This window comes from Amblyomma maculatum, chromosome 2, assembly GCF_055883805.1.
Source record: "Amblyomma maculatum isolate TAMU_Amacu chromosome 2, ASM5588380v1, whole genome shotgun sequence".
In the NCBI taxonomy this organism is placed as follows: Eukaryota; Metazoa; Arthropoda; class Arachnida; order Ixodida; family Ixodidae; genus Amblyomma; species Amblyomma maculatum.
This window is the reverse complement of record NC_139345.1, coordinates 34,060,269-34,082,738: the sequence shown is the minus strand read 5'-3', so window position 1 is coordinate 34,082,738 and position 22,470 is coordinate 34,060,269. Positions and strand designations below refer to the sequence as shown.

Genomic DNA, 22,470 nt, shown 5'->3' with positions numbered 1-22,470 from the left:
TTTCCAAATTTGAACAATGCAATTTCATCAAAGCTGGAAGATTGCTCAAATATGTGTCCAACATATTGGACAGCCAGCTTTTATAAGGGTGAATGACTTGGCATAGGAGTACTGGCTCAAAAACTAATGTCTAATTTACTGGACAACCACAGTACATTCTCGAGAGGAGGAACTGAACCAATCGGCGTGAGGTGATTTGCTGATTGGAATTTGCCGCTGAAATGTGTAGAGTGGTACGAGGCTCCGGATCTAGGTTTGGATGCAGGGTATTACCATAGGGAACCCAAGCTCAAGTTTCGCCGCTCGATGGCAGCGCCGTATTCCTGGCATGGTGGCGAAATGTGAAACGATGGGACGTCGCCGGAGCAGACGCTCCGCTAGCTTCCTGTACACGCGCGGCGATCGCGTTGCGCCTGGCGGTTATTTGGCGATACAAAAACGCTTCCGCTGATGCGAAACGGATGTACTAAGTAGCATTGTGTCATGGGCAGCCACAATAGTAGGCGAAGCGCCAAAAGACGAGGCTCATGTGTGAAACTTTGCAGATTCCTTTGGAAGCGTTTCCACAAGACCTGTTTTCCACCGCGTGACAGCGTTCTAAGAAGTGTCGCGTTCTTTGTGGAAACGAAAAGAGCTAATTTCCTCCTTCTCCATAAACTCAGAAATGTCGACAGTTGACAAAGACGGCTTGGAGAGGCATCGAAAGAGTACAGTGGTTTAACACCATGCATACAAAGCGAAGGGGGTGGAGGAATATCCAGCTCTTCGCTAACTGCATGTCTTGCTTTGCCGATTTTCTGTGCTCTCTCCCTGCTTTGCGAGTGCTCTGAAAGCAACCAAATCAACAGATATCCAGCGAGCGACGTCCACAATCGACAATGTTGTGTGAATGTACCCTAAGACCAAGAAAATATCTAGGAACGAGACCTTTTTTTTTTCTTAAAAAAAAGGGGGGGGGGGACATGCCTTGCTGAGCTGAGACTCTTTTGCAGATTTCCGCAAATTAGCCAATAAATGAACCAACATTATTATTATTCATAACGAAAATATGTCGGAAGTGCAAAACAAAAGCGATCCTAGTTATGGCTCGATTGACAATACTCGCGCGGAGCACCCTATTCGCGTCACAGGTTTCGTTAATGCAATCCAAATAGAAATGAAGCACAACCATTTAATAAGAACCGAAATAAAACACGATTGTAGTACAAGCTTGGATTTCCTCTGCCTTCCGAGCCAGCGAGCCGGTTATGTCGCGTGCAGCGCGTGGAGCCCACATATGCTTTTGAGACTGCTAGCGTTCGTGCCTTTGAAGAAACACCTTCTTCGGACTATAACTTATTCTTCTACTGCAAGATTTGCGTTAGTAACGTCGTTATAATAAAGACAAAACCGTATACGTATCTCATATGCTACGGGCCAAAACGATGATCAACGAGCGAGCCGCTTTATTTTAGAGTACTGATAATACTTTTGCAGTTTTTAAACATATTATATACAATAATATAATTACATAGGAGACTTACCTCGAAATACACTTCCTACGTTTTCGCTAACGTGGGAAACGCATTCACAATCAGTATTTACTCATCGCCGTCTGTCGTCTGCTGTGCAGTACAAACGTGAATAAAAATTTTCTCGCCTATAATTACGTTTCCTCCATGGAAATACGCGGCAGGTTGTCCAATAATCAAGACAGAATGCAGGCGGCATGTCGCGATGCGCCTGCGGGGGTGCGTCAGGGCGCGTGCTCGTGCGAGAGAAAGCGCGCGGCGCTTGCCGCGAAGGCAGCGAGCCAAGCCGGCGGCGCCCCACTGTGTATTTTTCTGCCACAGATGGCGCTGCCTATCAGGAGCCGCAGCGCCGCCCAGCGATGCTTTGGGAGCCTATAGCGACGACTCGAAGCACTTCAAAAAGTTAGCACCTGCTACGTGGCACGAATAAAACATGCGGCCATGCACTGAAATTTTGGCTTGCACGTGCAAGTATCTGCATGACATTTGCATGGGACTGACCTGCGCAAGAACCTTGCAAGAATGGAAGTTGATAAATGCAAGAAAGTGGCTGTTTACATGTGCAATATGTGATAATTCAGTTGTATAATGCAACAACCAGGGCAGCTGACCAGAGCACTTTGCTGTACGTTCAAATCATGTTTGTGGTCATCTGCTATTTTTATCGTGCTCTCGGTTTTATTCAGTGATTGTTTTAAGCCACATCGTCGCGCGGAACACAAGATTGCATGCTGGCATGTGTTATGGGGGCTTCACTGCCTCTATGCTGCACTGCTTTTCCTAGAACAGCATCCTTAAGCCTTAGGAGATGCAGCTCATGCGGGGAAAAAAATAAGTTAAAAGTCATTGTGCATAGTCCGAGATTTGATCAGAAGCACATTTTACACAACTGACTGTTCCTGGCAAAAGTATTTGTTTTTGTAGTGCAGCAGCAAATGGTAGCCTGCCTATACTGTCAATCATGCCAGTAGATGATAAATGAACATACTTTAGCTGGCAATGCAAATAAAAAGTGCACATCTCTGAGGCCATACCATGGAATATGCGTACAATCTGTTTTGGCTACTGCTTAGGCAAGAAAAGGGGGATATGTCTGAAGCTCCACCTTGGACAGATTCCAGGCGTGCGAGGGTCAACCCCACTGGGCAGGGCCGATGTGGGGACCGGCTGGCCAAGACGCCCCAGGTCTGGCCACCGAGGCGCGGTGGCTGAACTTTACTCCGGTATGCGAAGGCCCCTGTCGAGCCTTCCTTCCTGGCATTGCGGTCAAACACTGACAGCAACCTACACAAAGTATACAACATGGGACTGGATTAATTCGAACAAAGCAATGCAGCCAATAAGAAAAGCATTTATACATTTATATAAAAGTACAGTCAGTGCCAGCATTATCCAAGGTGTTCTGGCAGAGGTTCGGAATGCCCATTGCTTGCCACAGGCAACCTCGTCCAATTCGGAGAAATTCTGAATTAACAAGCGGCCCTCAAGAACAGATTACATTTTAGTATAATTTGGTGAACACTGGGCAGTGGTTGTGTTCTTTGATTTTTCGCAGTTCTGTCAAATGCACTGCTTTCACGCTGTCAGGAATGATGAAGTAGACAGCTCTAACTAAAATAGTCTTCTGCTATATATATGTATAGCAGTGTGGCACGGTCGCACCAAAGCCAGCCTCGTAAAAATGCCATCGTGGGTGAGGGCGCTCAACCACACGAACTGCATTCTGTTGGCTTACAGACGCAGCCGGGTCACAGGTTGGGGTAAAGCCCAAAAATGTGAAGACATAACTATGCAAACATAGTTATGAAATACCTATGCACATGCATAGTGGTGCACAGGCAGCACCGTACAATGTTTGAGCAAGGATATTTGAACAATTGCTAGCCGGGCCATTCTTGCCCTGATGCTCCCTTTCAGGGATCCATGCTAGTGTATATATATATTTATACAATTCTGCAGGCTGTAAACAAGCCAGTAAAAATTATCTGCACTGCTATTGGCCGGGACCTGACTCACCGCCTGAATTCCCCGGGTTTACAAATTAACATGGGTTGAATTAGCGAGCTATAACAGTAATCACTTCAGGTGTCATTTAACCTAAAATCTTTCTGCACATGCAACAACCCAGTTTAAAATGGCAGCTGCATTATTGCAAAAGAGACTATTTATTGTGACCAGATACGTCACTTTTATCGCTTAGTACTAGAAGGTGACATCAGTAAATTGGCCCTCTGAATGGCATGATGCACATGCAGGTTCGTAAAGTGGGGTCAAGCTACTGTTTTTCAAAAGACTATGCAAAGAGCTGCTGACTGATGGCAGTGGTGGCAGTTGTGCTAGCGGAAACCAGAAACCTACCGGCACCTGAATTGAATTGAGCCATGAACTGAAAATAAAAATGTTTTGTATTACAACTGCGTTTCAGAATCAAAGTGAAAGTGAAAAGGAAAAGCAATATTTTGTATTTCAAATCTGTTACTCTTGTTGCTGCTGCCCATGAGCTCAGCAAGGCCTACATATAGTATGTCTTAAACAAGGGTCCATGTAAAGCCATTTACTAAAATTGAACGTGCCATGAGAAATAAGTATCTCATCAGTCCTCTGCATCGGAAAAATATTTAAGCTACCTTCATTAGCACAGAACATATGGGCGATTGACCTCAACTCAATGCACACCGGCGCGCAAAGAGCGAATAAAGAGAACAAGCTGCAACTGGGCTCCACCCGCATCACCTGAGAGCGTCCAATGGGCGCAGGCACACCAAGCAAGCCCCGATGACATCAGGTAGGTTTGTGAGTCTGGATGTGTCGCCCTAATCGGTTGTGAGCGACCACCAGGAGCACTTTTTGAAAATTATTTGTAAATTATAGGCTCCATGCAAAGCTTTAAAATTTTACTTGAATACTTGCAAATATTACCTCTAGGGATTTCTTACATTAGAGTATTACTGCAAGTACTCTTTCAGGGGTTCCTTAACTTTGATCCCTCTACATTTACCAGACCACAAATCCACAAGGGAAGAGGAGTATGTTTGGAAGCTGCTATCCAGTGTAGCTTTGGAATATAGTTTTTATAGTCAAGATACTACTAAATTAAAAGGACCGAATACTGGCTTAAACGTGTCACGAAATTATGGTAGTAATTAAAAGGTGATGCCTTATATTGTACGGAATGAGCCCTCCAAAGTCCGAGAAATGAGGATTTACGACTTTAAGTTGGCATTGAAAATTGCATAGAACAAACCAAACTAACCTCTTGTGGTGAAACACAGCCATTGTAGAACATCGCGTGACGATATCGGGAAAATATCTGATTACCTTAAGTGCACAGCGTTATTTTTTCAGGAGTGCTCAACATTTTTTTATCACATTTTGAACCCTCCAGTTCACCCTCTAATAATAAAAAAATTGACACACTTTTCACATCGGCCATGATGTGCTTTTAGCATTTGTCACTAGATGGCACCTTAGCATTTTTAATTTGTTCGATGGAGTCGTGACCACGTCTGACTAAAATCTTTACTGACAAAGTTACTGTGCCATAACAGCCTTCAGCATAGAAACTTAAACTGACTCTACTCTGTATATGTACACTTAACAGCGCATATATATATATATATATATCCAAGAAGTTTTGAAGGTCAGTTTACTCGAATAGAACATTACGACAAATGTGACTGTTCGTTTTGAATGTTTATTTCGTCGACAGTTTCAGGAATGGCATTGCCTTCGTCGGGACAGCTTTTGAACAGTAGAGTTTGTCACAACATTCCTTCCACACACACGCGCATGCACACACACACATGCGTGCACACACACACGCACACATATATAGAGTGGAGGAGGACGAAGAAGAAGTGCATGGTAGCGGAGTTGCTGTCTAGATTGAGTGTATTGTTGTTTGGTCGCAGCAGCGTTGCCTTACGTCGTGACATCAAGAGCGCTACAGTATATATATATAAGCAACTGAGTAGTATGTTCAGAGAGTCACATTGAAAAACTTAAAACATTTGTTTCGATGTTTCGGTCGTAGCGCAACCATTCTTCAGAAAGGTCGTGAAATAAATATGTTTTAAGGTTTTCAATGTGACTCTATGAACATAACACACACGCACGCACACACTAAATATGTCTCATTACTTTCTTATAAGGCTCATATTAGCTTTCGGTACATTACTAATGCCGACCCTCAATCGTCATCGTGCTCAATGCTTATGTATTTCTAGTATTGGCCTACATGAACTGGTCAAAAATTTTTCAGCACAATTTTTTTAGCGATTCTCTAAAAAAAAATTATAAATATGGAATCGACTACTTCAGACAGAAAGAGCTTTCCATTGTGCCGAACAAAAGAAAAATGGTCGCATGAAATCCAGTGTTCTGTCCCTTCAGCAGTACTCTCGTCAATTCTGTCTCATGTTACAAGTCTTGGCATTAGTGTTTCATAAAACCTTCTTTTTAAATTTTCACAACAAATTATTACTTCAAAAACTAATTGCATACTTGAGTATGGTCGCAGAAATTCCTTTATCGCCACCTCCACTGAAGATGCTATAGTGCACTGCACTTATCAAAAGATGCGGGATCGAAATGCAGCTGGAGCGGTCGCTTTTCGATGGAGGCGAAAAGCAAGGTGCCATGCGCTGCAGTGCACACTGAAGAACACCAAGTGGTCGAACTTTTTAAAGCCTTTGACTACGGCGTCTCTCATAGCTTGAGTTTTTTTGTGACTTTAAACCCCATTAACTAAAGCATACACTTATCAGTCCATAACCTAAGTATGCATCTAAGTATGACCGTAGAGCCTGGACAGCGAATTGGCGGGCTTTTTCTTTCTTTTTTTCTCTGTTTCTTTTTTAACATTTTTGGCTCCGCCGAGCTAGAAGGCAGCGGTAGGAACCATACCGCTACAAAGGGCAAAGCCACCATCACCATCATTGCAGCAAGCAGACGCTCCACACCGCGCTTGTTGATAACACCGCATTTACCTGAGTTTACAGTCCCTATCTTTACAAGCACTTCAAGAATACACTCGGAACTACAACACCTTTTATTTGTTTTCTGCATAGTAACTTGAACATTCAATTGTAAAATCGAAAGTGCGTGTTTAAACAATCAACAAAGCAGCGCCCAAGCGAGAAGAACGTCATATCCGTTAACGAACTTCCCTGCCATGTGTAGCTCACATCGGTGCCAAAACACTGACTATTGAAGTGAATTAAAATATTAGGCGCTATGATTTCGCTGCTATGATTGGGCTTTATGGCATCTGGAAGGTGTGAAGAACCTGGAGGCCGGCTGGAATTAGTGGTCTGGCGAACGTCACGGCGTCTCATTCCTGAACCTCTCAGGGACATGATCGTGATTTTTCACTCACATTAAAACAACAGTATCCCAATTTGGTAACATATACATGCTTTAATGATCAACTCTCCCCTGAAGATATGCCAGTGTAATAAAAACAATTGCTAATATTAGCCTTTGGTGTCTGTGTTTTTTACACTCTGTGCACCCACTTAGTGCCAAATCTGCCATTTAACTAAAGAGCTTACCAGACATGGGAAAACTTGTCTAGCCCTTCCAGGCTATGCTCGGGGCAAGTGAAAACCTGCTTGTCCAATGTCAAAATGGCCTGGCTGTTGGGACAGATGCAACCCTGACGTGGGGTCCCATTCTTGAAAGGAAATGCTGTCTGAATATATCCTATAGGCTTGAATTGAAAACTCCTCTTGTTCTTTAATTCTGCAATCAATTGAAAGGTTATGAAATTCAACAAGGTTGACGACTGGGCAAGTTGGCAAGGGTTCATTTTTAACCAGCCAAAGGACGAGACACAGGGAAGGGAAGAAACAGGAGTCTTCATTGTTTTCTTTCGTTCATTAAACTTTTAGCTGTTAGTTCAGCCTTGTCCTGTCCTCTTCTTCCCTGTGTCTCGTCCTTTGGCTGGCTAAAAATGAAAGGTTATGAATGAATGAGGGCCCAAAGCCTATTCATGAGTGCGGGTAGGTTATGTGTTTTTGCCATTTTTACACGGATGCGACCACGGTGGATGCGATACATATTGAATTCAATCACTCTAACTGTACATATATATGCCCCTTCACATATTTTACAGATATGCATTTACATTTGAACATGACTTAAGGAAATGACATCACATCGAACTTTTTGCTATAATGAAGGAAAAGAACTCGCAGCAAATTTTCGCAAAATCACTGTTTTCACATCGTTAATCTTAGAAATGTGCACTGTTTTAATGTACAAAAAGTTATCTTGCGGTATGCAAAGAACATTCCAGGGTACTTTAAGCTCGCATAATTGGATGCCACCGCGAATGAGTCGAAATAAATGTTAGAATAGTACCATCGACCGGTGGCTTTGCTACCTCTGCGACGACTCCGACGCCCTTACGTTGGCTTTCGAGAACACGCAGGAGTTCGTTACACTGTTTGTTGAACTGCGCGCTCATTGCTCGAACCTTTGCACTGCAACAAAGCACAAGTACACCTGTTATGTCAGTGAAAGACGACACAATGCCGTGTGAAAATAATTTCATGCGGCCACTTGGAAAACGAGAATGCTTGCTTACCGCAAATTGGCGATTTCACTCCTGCAAACTGTCAGCTGTCGCTGTAGAACTTCAACAGGTGACGACTCTGTTTGCGACATGGTCACGAGGGTCTTGGTTTCTGCAGCCATACTGGCCATACCTCGCGTTGATCAAATCTGTCGAGTACCCGCGCTACATATGTAGTACTAGAGTCGTAGTGTGTACAGCCGCAGCTACTACAGAATTACAGCAAGGTTTCGCTACAGCGGCTACAGCCTGCCTACACGTCCCCGCGGGTCTCCATGCTAAGCTACGGGTCCATTTTCACGGCTTTCGGTTTCTGCGGCTCTCTGGCATTATTTCCATGAAATGCGCTTTTATAAGGCTAACCTATTACAATGCACATTTATTAGTTTCATACAAAATAATGGTAGTTATAAGCAGTAAATAGACTCTTATATTTGATGAATTCAAAACATTTTATTTTCCTTTTCTTTGTCAATACGAGACCTGCGCAACCTGCGGGGAACAAGCAGTGATTCTTGACGTCATTGTCCGCCATTGCTGCTGCTAGGTTTTTCTTGTATACGTGAACGGAGTGTGTGCTATGTATTTGTGCAGTACGCGTTGGCAAGTGAAACCTTGTGTTTAGGGGAAAGACTTTGCATGTCCACTGCCTGAAAAGTCCTCATCGACCGGGGACAATGCTTCGCAAAGAAGGGCTTGTTCAAAGAAAGAACGCTTGTTCTAACCCGGACGGTCGGAGCAAAGACGTGGACGAACCTGTGAACCGACCAGAGAGCGAGGACGATGTCGATTCAAAGGAGACGCGTCTGACTCTAATGGAAGAAGTGCTTCTTTTGGGACTCAAAGAAAAAGAGGCAAGTAATCCGGCGCTTCTGAACGCTTCGTGCCTTGAGCAGCTAGGCGAGAGGAATGCACAGTCTCCTTCCGGTCGCTCGTTTGCCTTCATAGCTTTCACAACTGAACGACTGAACCTCGCAAACGCGCTCTGTAGCCACACTCATGTCAGGGCCGCCGGGATGATTGCGCAGCGATTGCAGGGCCTTTGCCGCCCTTTTATGCTCGTACCCTAATGCTCCGCCACTGGTCAGTGCAGCTGAGCGCTCGGCAACGCCGTGCTACCGAAAGGAATGTAGTAGACCGTTCTTGATTTCTGAACAACTGCGTTAGAATGCGTCCCACATTCATAGCTACTGTTGTTCCTGTCTACAAGCGTTGCTGTTGTTCGGCAGCTGTTCACTCGCGTGAGTTAACCGGGCGAGTTGCAGTACGTGTTAAAGGGAGGGGACCAAGTAGCGGCCCTGATAGACGCCCGTCACATTTCTCGGGAAAGAGAAATAGGCATGCCGTTTGTCCACCTGTTTCTGCCAACTAGTACGCGGGCCTCTCGACGGAGCAGCTGCGCGGGCCCGAAAAGTGTGTGCCGCGCATAACGGTGCTCTCCCGTCTTCTGCGCTGCCAAGGCAATTGCAGGTGTCGTGGGGGAGGGGGGGTAGCAGCGTCTCGAAAGCCAAGCAGATATTCGTGACAGTCGCAGACATTGGCTTTGTGCTGACGTACTACTTGCGACGGCGTTTATGATCACATATTATGCAAGACATTTAGTGACGACGTGCTGCGCTATTCATTAAAATAAGTGTAAAGCAATATGAGGCATTCATTAAACTGGATGTAAGTAATTTTATCCAAAACGCGTCAGTGGTCATTTATTCTTGCAACAGCAGCACACCAACGCTTAGATTAACAAATCTGATGTAGAGTGTGAACGAAGCATAATCACTTCACTATGAAAGTGTTATTTATGGTACAGAGTGTACCAAATGCTTACTGGTGATTTTATGTCAAATGACATGATTGACAGGCACGTTGAGCAGACTGTATAACTGCCTCCTTGTCACAGATGTGGAACAGCTGTGACAGTTGGTGCTTATGATTGCAAAGGACTAAAGGTTCACTTTTCAGCTGAAACTTACTTTGACAAGCTTGCAGTTGCTTTACAATATTTTGTTAGTAAGGTTATGCCAGATTCACCGGCGTGGAGGCTGTCATAATCATAGTAGAAAACTTGGCTGGCACTTTTTGCAGACTAAAATCTTCAGAGTTTGATTCCTCCAGCAGCAGGGGGGAAATATTTTGTAACTGAGTTACAAAATATTAATGTTAATATTAATATTAATATTTTGTAACTCACACCTCTGTGTGAGCAACATACTGTTGCTTGCTGTTCTTCAGTATATTTGCAGTGAGCAGATATCATTCTTACTTTTGGTTTACATCAGCTATAATATGTCAATAAACTTTAATAATTATTTGGCGGCTCAGGAGTCCAAAGGTCAATGAAGACCCTGTGACTACTATTAGTTATTTTTTTAACCACACCTGTATATTCTGGCATTGTAAATGGTATTCTTCCTCATTCTGGTTACTTCGCTTTGTCGTAATAATAGATAGCTTATGAGATTTTATAAATGCTATCCAAAACGAACAGTCAAGAAAAAATGCCGCAATAACCACTTTAAAACAAGCTCTGGCTTAAGGTTGTGGTTTTTATTCGAGCTCATATGAGAAAGAAAATAATGCTTGCATTTCTCACTTTAAGCCGTTGAGAATCGTTTTGAACCTCCTACTCCGGTCAGCTTGCATTACATTACCAGAGATCTGACCAGGAACCCATTAAATAAGAAACTTGTTGGAAGACAAGTGTTGTAGACAGTAGCCACACACAGTGGCTAGGCAAGTTAGAGTGGCTGCATGCTCGCGCGAAAAGCAGAAGAGGCGCTAACGTTCCCCATGATCTCAGTTTCTCCGAGAGATTCACAAACAGCCTGCGCTGATGCCTCCCATCAGCCCAGTAGGTGGGGACGCTGCACCATTTCGCCCAAGAGATAGCCTTTCTGTCGGGAGATGTAGGCGGTAGCCCCATGCAGTGGCTAGGCCTGTTAGCTTGGCTGCGCGCTTGCGTGAGGCTTGCTGCAGCTGGCACGTGTCTCATGCTCGTGCCAGTGTTCGCCTGGTTGGAATAAGCCTGTTGGCATTGTAGCAACAAGTGATTGCAGTGGAGCAACAATTTAGTTTCACTGAAACTGTCCTTTTTTTATTTTTTAAACAAGGTCTCCACTCCCTTTATGGGGCACTGTCTTGCCACAGTACAAGAACAAGTAATGTGATGAAAATGCAAATAAATAGCAGTATCCATCAATTTTAAGCATTAGGGGTGGCTAACATGTCAAGCAATGTCAATAGTCAAATGCCTGAGAGGCATTAAGACGATTTAACAATTATCCAAAAGTTCCTCTGACTAATGACTGCAACACCATTCTTCAACCAAACTATTAAGCTAAAACTGTGTCAGCTCACTAATGTATACTTGTCAAGTTATTCACATAGTATACTGTAGTGTTCCTGTCTTCACTTGCAGGGCTACACCTCTTTCTGGAATGACTGCATCTCATCTGGCCTGCGAGGCTGTATCCTAGTGGAGCTCGCACTGCGAGGCCGCATTGAGTTGGAGCGGTGTGGCGTGCGACGCAAGTCGCTACTGCTGCGCAAGGTGCTGTTGCGCTCGGACACACCTACAGGCGATGTCCTGCTGGATGAGGCACTGCGCCATCTGAAGGAAACAAGGCCCCCAGAGACCCTGCAGGCTTGGATTGACTACCTCAGCGGTATGCGTGCACCCCTTTAAGGCTGCGTTCTCAGCTCTTGCTTTCAGCAACATGTGTGCTGCAGCATTTGGCATGGTGTCTCGCTGCAGTAAGTGACATTCATGTATTGTACATCAGTGTGCTTTGAAAGCAATCATACAAACCATCACAGTACAGTGCAGACACAAATAGAATCATTAATGCCGGACGCAAAGCGATCTGTTTACAATGGCAGCTCATGCCTGCTGATCTACGTAATATTTGACCAGTATAGCGTTAAAGGCTCTGTTCTTTAGAAAATCTGGCATCATTGGCATTGTTAGCGAAAAGTCATGAGTGTGTGTCTGACAGGTGGCAGTTGGCAGGTGACGTGGCCAGGCACTATTTGCTTGCCAAGTAGTGCAGCATCACGAGGCCACGTGCCATCACCGTGTTGACTGAAGCAGCCAACTCATGCAGCTCCTTTTAGATGAAAGGCGAGATGTGAATCAAACCCACCAGGACCCTCGGAAAGTGAATCGGACACCTTACTCCTAGCGCACGCAGGCACAGTGATGTGGCTTGGTTAAAATGGGGCTTTATATCTATGCAGGTTGATCTTTCACATAATGAGGTAACTGATGACTATGAGTATGTGTGAGAAAACGAAGGCAGAAATTAAGGGGTCAGTGATTAGGCGAGTAGAAAGTGCACGCTCACGATTAAGGATTTGCAAGGGGACCTGCAGACATGAGCTGTTAATGCTACTGCGTTGCACCCTTCAAGGCAGATATGTGTCCGCTAAATTTTTTGCCTTGCCTTGCTCTGTTGCTTCAGGCATAAGGTACACATTTCAACACTTTTTGTGAAAGCTGTTGTTTCAGAAATGTCTGCAGTTGTCGTCTTGGAGGCTTGTCTGAAACAAGCCTGAAGGAAAGTGCTGCTGCTTCATAGCAGTTAGGTTTGGCTCATTTGAAAAAATGTATCATTCTGGAAATGTGTACACTGGGTGTGTGTGGAGCTAAGCCATCTTTGTCCACCAGAGTTGCCTCGCCACGCATGAATAGGACTTTTGTTCATATTTATGGTTATAATTGTGGCAACTAGAACAAGTCACAGACCGTTTCAGTGAAAACTAGTCCAGTAGAGACACGCAAGAAAGACTTATGCACAAATATGTCGTTCCCTTATTATCTCTAAATTGTGCTGCAGCTCAATAAATTGTAGTGATTTGTTTGTTGCCTATTCCAGGGCATTTAGTGGTGACAGGTTGTGGTGCTGCAAAATTTCTTGATGGCTTGAATCTGGCGTTGCCAAGAGGAGACTTGTGCTGCATTAAATTTTGATTTTTATGTTCACTATTTCAAACATCAATTATAGGTTTGCAGGGTTCTCATCAGTTTGTGGGTTACCTGTCGAAAGTTTAGCCTTGTGATTTTTGTGGGGTAGAGTACACAGAGAACACAACCATGTCATATGAGGCTGCTCCACTAGAAAGTCAGTTTTCTCTGGCTGACCTAAGAAAATTTCATGATTTCACAGCTATGCAGCTTGCAAATTTCCTTGTGTAGCATGACAGCAACTATTTTCAGTGTACAAAAAAGTGTGACAACAGCTGCTTCTGGCAGATAGTAGCCTGTTTTCATTCTGTTCTGAGCCCTGCCATGGTGGCTCAATGGTTACGGCGCTCGACTGCTGAACCCAAGGATGCCGGTACGGTTCCAGTTGTGGCGGTCGCTTTTAGATGGAGGCGAAAAGCAAGCACCCATGTAGTGTGCAATGTCAGTGCACGTTAAAGAACCACAGGTGGTAGAAACTTCTGGAGCCCTCCACTACGCCGTCACTCATAGCCTGAATCACTTTGGGTCATTAAATTGTATAAACCAAACCGTCATTCTGCTCTGGGCACATCTGCGTCTAAAGCTAGACCTGAGAAGGTAGACTTGCTGAACTTGCCATTTCAGCCCTTTTACAGATGTCAACAGCACTCCCAAGATGCCACTGCTTCCTGGAAGCAGCTGCATTACCGGGCTGGTAGCAATCTATTAAAGCCCCTGGTTGTTGCTCTGAAGGATAGAGGACTGAATGATGGACAGAATTTAGCATTTTGCGGTCCTGCCATGAGCACTACTGTTTAGGATTCATAGCAGGCTGGCAATGAAGAGGTGGCTGCATTCATTTTTATGTAAAGGTGCCATAAATAAATTTGGCTGTCTTGCTTGTAGGGCACACAGTGCAGAGTAGAAGTGCTTTGAGGAGGGTGCATGTGCAGATTGCTCTTATTTATTCCTGAATGTATGCATCAGCTGCCTTCTTTCTTTAATGCCTTGTTTGTTTTGAAATTGTTGCGCACTACTGTTTAAAAATTTATTCCTAAATTGCAGGGCTTATGCCACTCATATGCTCACGCAGCCTCCCCTCTAGGTTTGATACATTAGTGTTCTGTACTAATGTTAGCTGCGGTTATAGCACCACGCGCATCTCACTCCAGAGCAGCACGTGTGCAGCAAGCAGTGGTCCGAGCGTCTACAGTGTAGAGGCATGGCCACGTGCCAATCAACGGGGCTATGGTGGAGGCTGTGCAAACTCGCCGCAGCGGTTGTAGTCAGACTAGACTACTGCGGTAGGACTTAGAGTTCATTTCAGGCACAAATGAGCCCTGAAAAGAATACAAGTAATCGTTCTGCTGTTTGCTGCAACAGTACCTGAACGAATGCTTCTGGGGCCAAGTTTAACAGCTTCTTGACCCTGCATAAAGAGTAGGTATGACGCCTGTGTTACAGCTAGTTCTGCACCGCTGTTGTGGTTATATTTACTGTGATGAAAATCCTCACTTTCCCTTTTCTGTTTAAGGTTGCAAAAAAGTCAAACAATTGGCTATTTACGCCAACCTTTAACTCATTTGCTCTGCAAGGCAATTTTCCAAGTAAAAGGTCTCTTCTCTTATTTTACACTCTTGGGTGATTTTTGAAAATGAAAAGAGTCGGGTACCCCTGAAATGGAGAAGCTCTGTACTATTGTGCTCAGTATGAGCTACACCACGCGAGCGTGTAGCCGAGCACTCGACATGGTTGTACAGTGGCACAGATTGTGCCTTGTTCTCGAGCTATCTGGAGAGGTTGTAGCTGTTCCAGGAAGCTCACCTCACCTCCACTTGCAGAAACTTTTGAGGCTAATGATGGAAAGCCTGAACTTAAGGGCAAATACGGGAAATGCAGAAAGGGATAATGATAGGGGTAGTTATAAGAGGCAGGAAGAGTGCAGAATCGGTCAGTTTTTGTTGAAATAAGAAAAATTGGTTGGGGCAGGCCGGAGTACCAGGGTTCGATCCCGACCGCCGCCGGCGTTTCGATGGAGGCGAAATGAAGTGGTGTGTGTACTATGCGATGTCAGTGCACATTAAAGATCCCCAGGTGGCCGAAGCTACTCCGGAGCCCTCCACTACAGCACCCCTTTCTCTTTCCACTTTCACTTCCACCTTCGTCCTTTCCCTTATGGTGTGGTTCAGGTGTCCACAGAACAAGTGTGGCAGATACTGCGCCTTTTCTTTCCTGTGAACCAATTATTATTATTATTATTATTATTATTATTATTATTATTATTATTATTATTATTATTATTATTATTATTATTATTATTATTATGGCAGGTCATGTAATGCTAAAGAAAGGTAACCAGTGGTCATTCATGGTAGCATAGTGGCATGGATTTAGGAGTGCGTATGAGATTAGGAAGATTACGGGGATGAGGTAACTGCAGCTGACATAGGACATGGCCGCTTGGAGCAGTAAAGGAAAGGTCTTTGTCCCACAGTGGGCATAGTTGCCCAGGCTGATGGTGACATTGTCTCCACACACTCAGCCCTGCTTTCCAGAAAGCGACTACATTTCCTTCCTTAAGATAGTCTTCAAAAACTGGCAGAACTAAAGTTATCTGAAGCATGAGAATATTGCAACTGAAAAAGCATGAGTAGTTAGCACTGTCCAGAAATTTGTTTTTATTGTTCAGCATCTTACTAAAAATTGGTAGCAGCAATTGCTTTGGCTTCTGTGGTAGATTGTGTATCATGGTGATTCTGCACGTTTCTAGGAGACTGGCTTTTTTCAGAAAGTAGTTTACAGGAGCTGGATACATGTGCAGATGCCTCAAATTATTTATTAGCTAAAGGAGCTGATTACATGTGCAAGGCTATCGAGTTGTGTGCAGGGAATTTTTATGGTTCCCAGCTGTTCATGTTGCTACAATAGTCGGCCACAACTAACCATAAGCAGTAAGAGCAAATTTTACACATGGCCTAGGCAAGTTTGGTAAAGCCTGTAAAGCTAGCTTTGTCAAAGATAGTAGCTCTGTCAAAGCCTAACTGCTCCCCTACTGTCTTTTATTGTCTGCTGGTGTGCAGGTGAGACATGGAACCCCCTGAAGCTGCGCTACCAACTGCGCAATGTCCGTGAGCGCTTGGCCAAGAACTTGGTGGAGAAGGGGGTGCTGACCACCGAAAAGCAGAATTTCTTGCTCTTCGACATGACCACACATCCGCTGGTGGACCAGACATCCAAGGGCAAGCTAGTGCGCCGAGTGCAGGAGGCTGTGCTGAGCCGCTGGGTCAATGACCCACAGCGCATGGACCGGCGACTCTTGGCACTGCTAGTGCTGGCGCATGCCTCTGACGTGCTGGAGAATGCCTTTGCACCTCTTTCGGATGACGACTACGAGCTGGCCATGCGCCGGGTGCGCGAGCTGCTTGAGCTCGACATGGAGGCCGAAGCCGCCAAACCCAACGCCAATGAAGTCCTCTGGGGTGTCTTTGCCGCTTTCGTCAAGTGATTCAGCCGTGCCCCTTACGACCCCTGCGCCCTGGAGGAGGATGGGGGAACAAAGGGGCTGGCTAACCGCCCTTGGTGTGGTGCCAGCCCCCACCGAGTGCCTCTGGTCATATGCCTGTCTTTGGAGTAGGCTTGGGGGAGGCATGAGGGGCTGCAATCTTTTACTTATGCATTTCACTGCTGTCTGCTTAAATGAAGGAATTGGAGCAAAAAATTGACTATGCATTGTTGCCTTTCATGGCATTAATTAGTTTCATGTGCACTATACCCTAGGGACAAGTTCATGACTGCTATTTTTGTATCTTGCCTGTACTGGCAGGCAATTAGTAATACGAAAGCTACATTCTCCCCCTTTCTTGTGGTTTAATTGCTTGAGACAGCACTGTGGCATGTTAAGTAAAAGCTTGCAACAAGGTCAGGTGACCCCTGGATGGGCAGTGCCTCCCCACCAAGAGTGTTTGCCCCCCTTGAGCCTCTCCTAAGCCCCGGACCAGCTAGGTGTCTTTTTTTTTTTTCCCGTGGGAGTGCGGCAGGCAACCTTTGTGCTAATCCAGAGCACCAGCGGCCTGACTCTGCAAAGGAACCCCCAGTATGCTCTTTGTGCCGCATGTTACTGATGGTCTGACCGTGTACATAGCTGGGCCCATTTTTCATTCCTATGGGTGTGGCTCTTGCCATGAGCTTGGCGCCTTCTGCAGTAGCTCAATGCCAGCTGGGTTTTTTTTTTTTTTTTCTGTATTGTTTTGGTAAAAGGTGGCTCTCCTGTCGTTCTGATTGTAAATAAAACGCTGCGCTCGACTGAATGGCCTGTGTTTTTCAATTCATAGAGAGGTTCAAAATTTTTACCGCAGGATGGCATTGCATTTATTACAGGACGTCTTGTTCCCCTGGAAATCTACTTGAAGTGCAGCTAGAAGTCCGTCACTCTTCCTTTCCGCTCCCAGTCTCCATAACGGGTCGGCTCAGGTCCGGTAGGGCCACCGACTTCACCAGTCTTGGGGTTAGTGTTTTCTGGAAAGCGGGCGAACGGATCCTTGTCGGAACCCTTCTCTTTTTTCTTGGTGGAACTTGCAGGTTCGGACTCAACCGGTGGCTCGGCTGCCTTGTGGGTGTAACGAACAAGCACACTGGCTACCAGGCGATATGTAGAAACGCTCAAGCGTAGTCTCGGTTGTTTCGCAAGCATGTTGACAGCAGGCATAATACGATGTATTCAAGGACAGAATACACGCGTGTTTAGGTCAGTCGCATGCGAACGAGTAGGGGGTCAAACAGGCGCACCGTTTCAAGATCTGGTACCAAGCTCGTTCCTAGGCGTTATCACTAGTTGCCATATTCACGTGCGATGGTTGCTCAGACGATATTCGCGCAGCACAGACAAACTGGACAATCCACAAACCACAAGCAAGCTAATCACGCACCCAACAATCCTGGTCCAAGACGCACCTAGCATGTCGCATGAAACTGAAAACAAAAAAAAAAGAATGAAAGAAATGAAAAAAAAAAAAAAAGTACTATAACGTCTCTAGATTGATGTAGAACTTATTCGTTGGCACGGTGCATGATAACAGGTTGCCCCGCCTAACGGTATAGAGCGACGCTAAAGACTGGCAGCCTCCGAGATCCGTTCATATTTGAGGCAAAACAAGGCGGGTGCCAGGCCATGCCAGGCCGTCGAATGTTTCTGAACTTTCTGTTGGGCGAGTTGAAATTTCCTCTAACATGCGCGATACAGATAACTTGTTTTTATACTAGAATAATTTCACTCTCAACTGTGCATGCATTTTGTTTGCCGTTGCCGCAATCGACTGTCTATCCCATCAAAAAAAAAAGAAAAAAAGAAAAGAAGCATTGCTTGTCATCCGCTGCATCCTATATTTTCCAGCCGCTTTTCGCATCACTGCAAAGCTGCAAAGTACTTGTAAGGCTAGCTCAAGAGTAGGATGCTTTTAAAGTGAGTAAAGTGCTGCTTGTGTGAGTGCAGATAGTGCAAGCTCCCGCTACCGTCTTTTTCATAGAATGAAGTCTCGGAGAACCAGTTGAGCTGCACGTCGCGCAGTTACAGCGGCTCTTTCGTTCATCGCAGTTTTCAGGCACAAAGGAATCACTGTGCCTCAACTGTCAGCCCTGGTAAGCAGTCTGAATTTGTTGAAGTAAATAAGGTTTGTCTGACAGTTTTTAAAAGTGCATGACACGCTTTTAATCGGGCCTCAAAATAAAATTTACATGGGGCACATAAATGCAGGCTATTTTCGAAAGGATATGTAGCATCGGTGCTCCTCTGTCTGATTGCTAAAATCGGGTACTATGGAGCTTCGTTAAGTGACGAGGTTGTTGCAGGAAACCGCTCTTCGCCTGTCCTCTACACACAGATGGCTGGCATTGGAGATGATGCGCCGAGCAACATGACGTCTAGTGAAGCGGACGGAGCAGCAAGCCAGGTAGGCCATATGAAGCTGCTTATGCATTAAAATTTGTATTGTTTGCCGGAATACAATTACCTTTGATTCAGCCGTGACGCCTTTCTGTGAGCCGTAAACACGGGTGCGCGGCACCCCCAGCACGCTCCTCGTGTTACTTTTGCCATCAAATAGTGCCTCTTCAGCGGCTCAGATTTTGCACCAGTAAACAATGCAAACGCTGCTCTAGTCAATTATTTGATATAGCGCTCGTGTGTGTATCTGAACCATTGAAAAGAAATTTGAATTTGAACATTTTTTTCTTTATGAAAGGATTACTATACCCAACCTTTTCTATATTTCTTACAGCTGATCGGCTACTCTGGAACCACATTAAAAGCAAGCATAGCTGATTTAAGTGCGTTTAAATTCAGTTGATATGGGGTGCCATTTGAATCAACCAATGCAAGATAGATGGATTTATTGAAAGGAAAAGGCAGAGGTTGGCCCGAATAATTCAAATCTGGCCTGCTACTCTGCACTGGGGAAATGAAAAGAACCCTAGAAGCTCCACTATGGAATCACGGAAATCGCACACAGATGACCATCAGCTTAGAGACTTTAAAATCCACATGCCAGAAGAAATACGCTGCCTTTTAACTGTGGTGTTTGTCATACACAGTTGCTGGTGGTGACAGTTTCAAGTATAATGTGCTCATCTCTCAATCTCTTGACCTCTCAGAGCAAATCATTTGGGACCTGCTGTGAGCAGCATGCTGTTGAGAGTCCTGCGAATGCCTCCCCACCAATGAACCGCAGGGGCAGTGATTCATCACAGTGCTTGACAACTAATGGTCTACGCCGTGGTGACGACTCTGTGGCACCGATTGCTTCAAACAGCGGCCAGGTATATTTGCGATTTTCATGTGATCTTGTGCAACTTCACTTTAGCTTTGCTGCACCAATTTATAGATAAGGATGTAGAAATACTTGAGGCATTGTGATAGTAATTGAAAAAGACAGAACAGTATGTTGCATTTCAAACCCTTGTCAATTGCCAGCCCTTCTTATTCTCATTTTGTTTCCAGAAGAATTTACAGAAATCATTGTGAAAATGACCTTTCCAGTAATTTACAGAAATCATTGTGAAAATGACCTTTCCAGTGGTTATTAATAAACAGTTATTTTGTGAATATTGATTTAACTACAAGCAGTTAACAGCCACAACTTTATAATGTGCTCTCACTGCTCCTGCAGGTGTTGTTCAACTGGCAAGCCTCTAAGAGCACCGTTCAAGAACGTCTTGCATTCCTCTTCAACAAGGAAATCTTGAGTGATGTTCGCTTTCTCGTCGGCAGAGGTGCACAGCAGCAGCGATTGCCCGCCCACAAATTCGTACTCTCGGTGGGTAGTGCAGTCTTTGACGCCATGTTCAATGGGGCCTTAGCAACCAATGCTGAAGAAGTGGAGCTTCCCGATGTAGAACCTGCCGCTTTCTTGGCCCTGCTGAAGTTCCTCTACTCAGACCAAGTCCAGATCGGTGCGGAGACCGTGATGACCACCCTTTACACTGCAAAGAAATATGCAGTGCCTGCCCTGGAGAAGGCCTGTGTTGACTTTTTGCAGCGGCAGTTGAGCAGTGACAATGCTTTCTTGCTCCTTGCACAGGCACGGCTGTTTGATGAACCTCAGTTGGCAGCACTCTGCCTCGACACTATTGACAAGTGCACGGCGGAAGCCCTCGCAGCAGAGGGCTTCGTGGACATTGACAGGGACACGCTGTGTGCTGTGCTTGAGCGGGACACACTCCGCATCCGGGAGGTGAAACTATTTGCTGCAGCGCTGCGGTGGGCAGAGGCCGAGTGTGTACGTACAGGACGCCCCTTGAACGCAGAGAACAAGCGAGCTGCTCTAGGGCGAGCTTTGTTTTTAGTGCGCTTCCCACTGATGAGCATAGAGGAGTTTGCGCTGGGGCCAGCACAGAGCGGCCTGCTGACAGACAGGGAGCTGGTCTCACTTTTCCTCCACCTTACAGTCAACCCAAAGCCACCAGTTGCATTTCCAGAAAGTCCTCGCTGCTGCATCTTGGGCAAGGAGCAGGTGGTGGCACGCTTTCAGCAGACTGAGAGTCGATGGGGCTACTCAGGAACGTCTGACCGGATACGGTGAGATTTACGGTGTTTGGTTAGTGTTGTCAGCTGTGCTGTGTTGTCATGAAAAACTCTGTTAACAACAAACATATAAAACCTTGAAGCACGGTGCGTAGTGTGTCGTTCTCCCACTGGTCTTTCCTAGCTTGGTCTAGCATGCTGGAATATTGCAATTTTCTCGGATCTGCATGCTGTTAAAGAGGGAGGCTACATTAGTTTTTCATGTTTGTACTCCTTTCCTCAGGTTTGCAGTGGACAGAAAGATCTTTGTACTAGGCTATGGATTGTACGGATCTATTCATGGTCCTTCGGATTATGATGTCAACATTCAGCTGGTTCAGACGGGTACTGGGCAAGTGCTGGGCTCCCATGACACGAGCTTTAATAGTGATGGATCATCAGCCAGGTTTCGTGTGCTGTTCAAGAGCCCAGTGGAAGTGGCTCCCAATGTCAACTACACAGCTTGTGCCACACTAAAGGTCAGTTCTGCCATGCATATTGGTTCAATGCTTAGTGCAAGCTTTTCCTTGGTGTGGTGTGTGTTGGTGTTCTTAGGTATTACTGCAAACTTATATGCATGTCTCCCCATTTTGTTTTGCAAGGCTGTGGCTGAAATTTGGCGTTGCATTTCATTTTGGTGATCAGAGCAGCTGTGTGAACGGTAGTAAGGATAAGAATTGTACTAGCTAATCTATGCCACAAGATAATTTTGGGACTGGATTATTTCTTTTTGCTTCTTTCTAGAAGTGTTCTGCACAAAAAGCCAGGTTGCCTTTGCTCTCTGCACAATCGGATGAGACAAAGGCAAAGGCTGTGACTTGAGCCCCTGTTCTTTGTGCGCAGGGACCAGACTCTCATTACGGGACAAAGGGCCTGCGCAAGATAACACTTGACTGCCCACGTGGAAGCAAAGTCACTTTCCAGTTCACTTACGCTGCCGGAAACAACAATGGCACTTCAGTTGAAGATGGCCAGATTCCAGAGATCATCTTCTTCACCTAATCTGCCTGGTTAAATGTGGAAGTGCCCTGCCACTGTATATAGACTGCAACACTGTGCTGTGTTACACTTGTTCCAAAGACTTTGAAATGGAGATTGCGTTGTAGTTAGAACATTACTTAGCCTCGTGTTCAGGAACATGCTTTTCTGGGAGAGGTGTGCCGTAGTTGCTGAGGGCTCTGGAATTTCGCTTTGCTTGTGTGGAAAGCCCTGCAGCACTACCACCCCAGATCTTTTGAGCTCTCCCCATATAATGGAATTTTATTCCTTCGCAAATGGCATGTCAAGCATTGCAGTTCTGTCGTGGCACAGCAGGCCACTGCCTGCTGTGCGAAGTTGGGTGCAGTGTCAAGTTGTCGTGTCAAGTTGGGTGCAGTGACAAGTTTAACCC

General features: G+C 45.3%; 3 protein-coding genes across 5 annotated transcripts; 2 read left to right on the top strand and 1 right to left on the bottom strand.

The window, feature by feature from the left end:
- Positions 1 to 1,911: 1,911 nt before the first annotated feature.
- On the bottom strand, positions 1,912 to 8,437 carry LOC146198317 (tRNA (adenine(37)-N6)-methyltransferase-like). Of its 2 annotated transcripts, none has more exons than XM_084593760.1 (4): positions 8,101 to 8,437; positions 7,875 to 8,018; positions 7,064 to 7,253; positions 1,912 to 2,795 (listed from the first exon to the last, which is right to left on the bottom strand). In XM_084593760.1, exons 2-4 carry the CDS (start codon positions 7,978 to 7,980, stop codon positions 2,501 to 2,503), a joined length of 591 nt encoding a protein of 196 aa, XP_084449886.1. In that variant the 5' UTR covers positions 7,981 to 8,018; positions 8,101 to 8,437; the 3' UTR covers positions 1,912 to 2,500. The 2 variants fall into 2 exon arrangements, with proteins under 2 accessions (XP_084449886.1, XP_084449885.1); XM_084593759.1 differs by having other exon boundaries at positions 1,927 to 2,795; positions 7,875 to 7,996; positions 8,101 to 8,432.
- Positions 8,438 to 8,595: 158 nt separating this feature from the next.
- On the top strand, positions 8,596 to 17,329 carry sau (Golgi phosphoprotein 3 homolog sauron). The gene is made up of 3 exons (XM_084593758.1): positions 8,596 to 8,942; positions 11,504 to 11,750; positions 16,108 to 17,329. The coding sequence occupies exons 1-3, from the start codon at positions 8,766 to 8,768 to the stop codon at positions 16,530 to 16,532; spliced, it is 849 nt and encodes a 282-aa protein (XP_084449884.1). The 5' UTR covers positions 8,596 to 8,765; the 3' UTR covers positions 16,533 to 17,329.
- An 833-nt stretch (positions 17,330 to 18,162) lies between these two features.
- Positions 18,163 to 22,385, top strand: LOC146198315 (BTB/POZ domain-containing protein 2-like). 2 transcript variants are annotated; one of them, XM_084593744.1, is made up of 7 exons: positions 18,163 to 18,485; positions 18,550 to 18,661; positions 18,904 to 18,972; positions 19,673 to 19,837; positions 20,188 to 21,095; positions 21,325 to 21,559; positions 21,924 to 22,385. In XM_084593744.1, the coding sequence occupies exons 3-7, from the start codon at positions 18,904 to 18,906 to the stop codon at positions 22,080 to 22,082; spliced, it is 1,536 nt and encodes a 511-aa protein (XP_084449870.1). In that variant the 5' UTR covers positions 18,163 to 18,485; positions 18,550 to 18,661; the 3' UTR covers positions 22,083 to 22,385. The 2 variants fall into 2 exon arrangements, with proteins under 2 accessions (XP_084449870.1, XP_084449868.1); XM_084593742.1 differs by having other exon boundaries at positions 18,872 to 18,972.
- Positions 22,386 to 22,470: the final 85 nt, after the last annotated feature.

Bases quoted from the DNA above. Each gene is read 5' to 3' on its own strand.
- LOC146198317 (XM_084593759.1), bottom strand. From the start codon at position 8,219: ATGGCCAGTATGGCTGCAGAAACCAAGACCCTCGTGACCATGTCGCAA. The intron at 7,254-7,874 runs GTACTATTCTAA...AATTGATTGCAG, and splicing joins AGCAAAGCCACCGGTCGATG to AATTAAAGAACAAGAGGAGT. The intron at 2,796-7,063 runs GTAAGCTCTTTA...TACTTTGTGTAG, and splicing joins GACAAGTTTTCCCATGTCTG to GTTGCTGTCAGTGTTTGACC.
- sau (XM_084593758.1), top strand. From the start codon at position 8,766: ATGCTTCGCAAAGAAGGGCTTGTTCAAAGAAAGAACGCTTGTTCTAAC. The intron at 8,943-11,503 runs GCAAGTAATCCG...CTTCACTTGCAG, and splicing joins TGGGACTCAAAGAAAAAGAG to GGCTACACCTCTTTCTGGAA. The intron at 11,751-16,107 runs GTATGCGTGCAC...GCTGGTGTGCAG, and splicing joins TTGGATTGACTACCTCAGCG to GTGAGACATGGAACCCCCTG.
- LOC146198315 (XM_084593744.1), top strand. From the start codon at position 18,904: ATGGCTGGCATTGGAGATGATGCGCCGAGCAACATGACGTCTAGTGAA. The intron at 19,838-20,187 runs GTATATTTGCGA...CTGCTCCTGCAG, and splicing joins TTGCTTCAAACAGCGGCCAG to GTGTTGTTCAACTGGCAAGC. The intron at 21,560-21,923 runs GTCAGTTCTGCC...CTTTGTGCGCAG, and splicing joins CAGCTTGTGCCACACTAAAG to GGACCAGACTCTCATTACGG.